Source organism: Nanorana parkeri, unplaced genomic scaffold (assembly GCF_000935625.1).
Source record: "Nanorana parkeri isolate BGI_ZX_2015 unplaced genomic scaffold, ASM93562v1 scaffold45, whole genome shotgun sequence".
Taxonomy (NCBI): domain Eukaryota; kingdom Metazoa; phylum Chordata; class Amphibia; order Anura; family Dicroglossidae; genus Nanorana; species Nanorana parkeri.
In genome coordinates this window covers 2,243,921-2,244,825 of record NW_017306313.1, presented here as the reverse complement: position 1 = coordinate 2,244,825, position 905 = coordinate 2,243,921, and the positions used below count along the sequence as shown (strand labels likewise).

Here is a 905-nt window from a genome sequence, read left to right as displayed (position 1 = left end):
TTAGTGTGAGTGATGGCATATAAACCTAAATATTGGAGGAATTGCCACCATTTTAAGACAGACATGAAAAGCAATTATAACTTCTAAACTATGTATTTTAAAATAGCAGTTGGTCAGCAAGACACGTTGGGTTAATACATATTTTCCTTTGTTTTTTCCACATCAAGATTAAGTCAAAAGAAAACAGCCAATCAAAATCAACGGAAGATGATAAAAAAGCAAAACGGACAGGTATGTCATAATTAAAATGTTACCTGCTCCCCCATGGTGCACCAGGTTTCTTGGACTTAGACCACAATATGTTTGATCAGAATACCTACTGATCAGTGTTTTTTTTACTTTTTTTTGTTTTCTTAATATAGAGTGGAGAAGTTCTAGAACCCCTGTCAGGTTTTCTTGAGGTATGTGTCCCCATCAGGGAGATTTCCCCTTACTTCCTGTCCCTGAGACAAACAAACTGATGGGAAATCTCTCAAATGGTGACCGAGACATCAATAAAGATGCATATTTAGTAGAGTTGGGAAATGTTCAGACCTCTGCAAGATGCATATTGCTGACTATGCCTTTATCATGATGCTGCAGAAATAAAAAATGAGGGTGGGCGAGTCTCCTCGATGAAGTCAGACAGCAACAAAAATAAAAAAAAGTGGGAAAAAAATTGGGTTTTAAACAACTGATCTGCAGTGGTTCAGAGTAGAAAGAGCTCTGGTGACCAGCAGCTGCGGATTCTTAAGAAGCCCTAATATTCTCATGGCATCATGGCGTGATCATGGCATTTTAGAACCGAGGCTGTGCAGCTCAGGATTTGAGCAACTTTGTACATGATTTATGTATCCGATCACTTATTAAAGCAAAACATGCATTTATATATATATATATATATATATTCCATGTTGCAGCAAATT

General features: G+C 37.1%; 1 protein-coding gene across 1 annotated transcript in view; it reads left to right on the top strand.

Annotated features, from left to right (window-relative positions):
- CCDC107 (coiled-coil domain containing 107) overlaps positions 1-905 on the top strand; it is a 22,325-nt gene that overhangs the window by 14,757 nt on the left and 6,663 nt on the right. Inside the window, exon 3 of the mRNA XM_018572713.1 lies at positions 168-231. Within this exon, the coding sequence (XP_018428215.1) occupies positions 168-231 (64 nt within the window). The remainder of the gene's footprint in view (positions 1-167; positions 232-905) is intronic.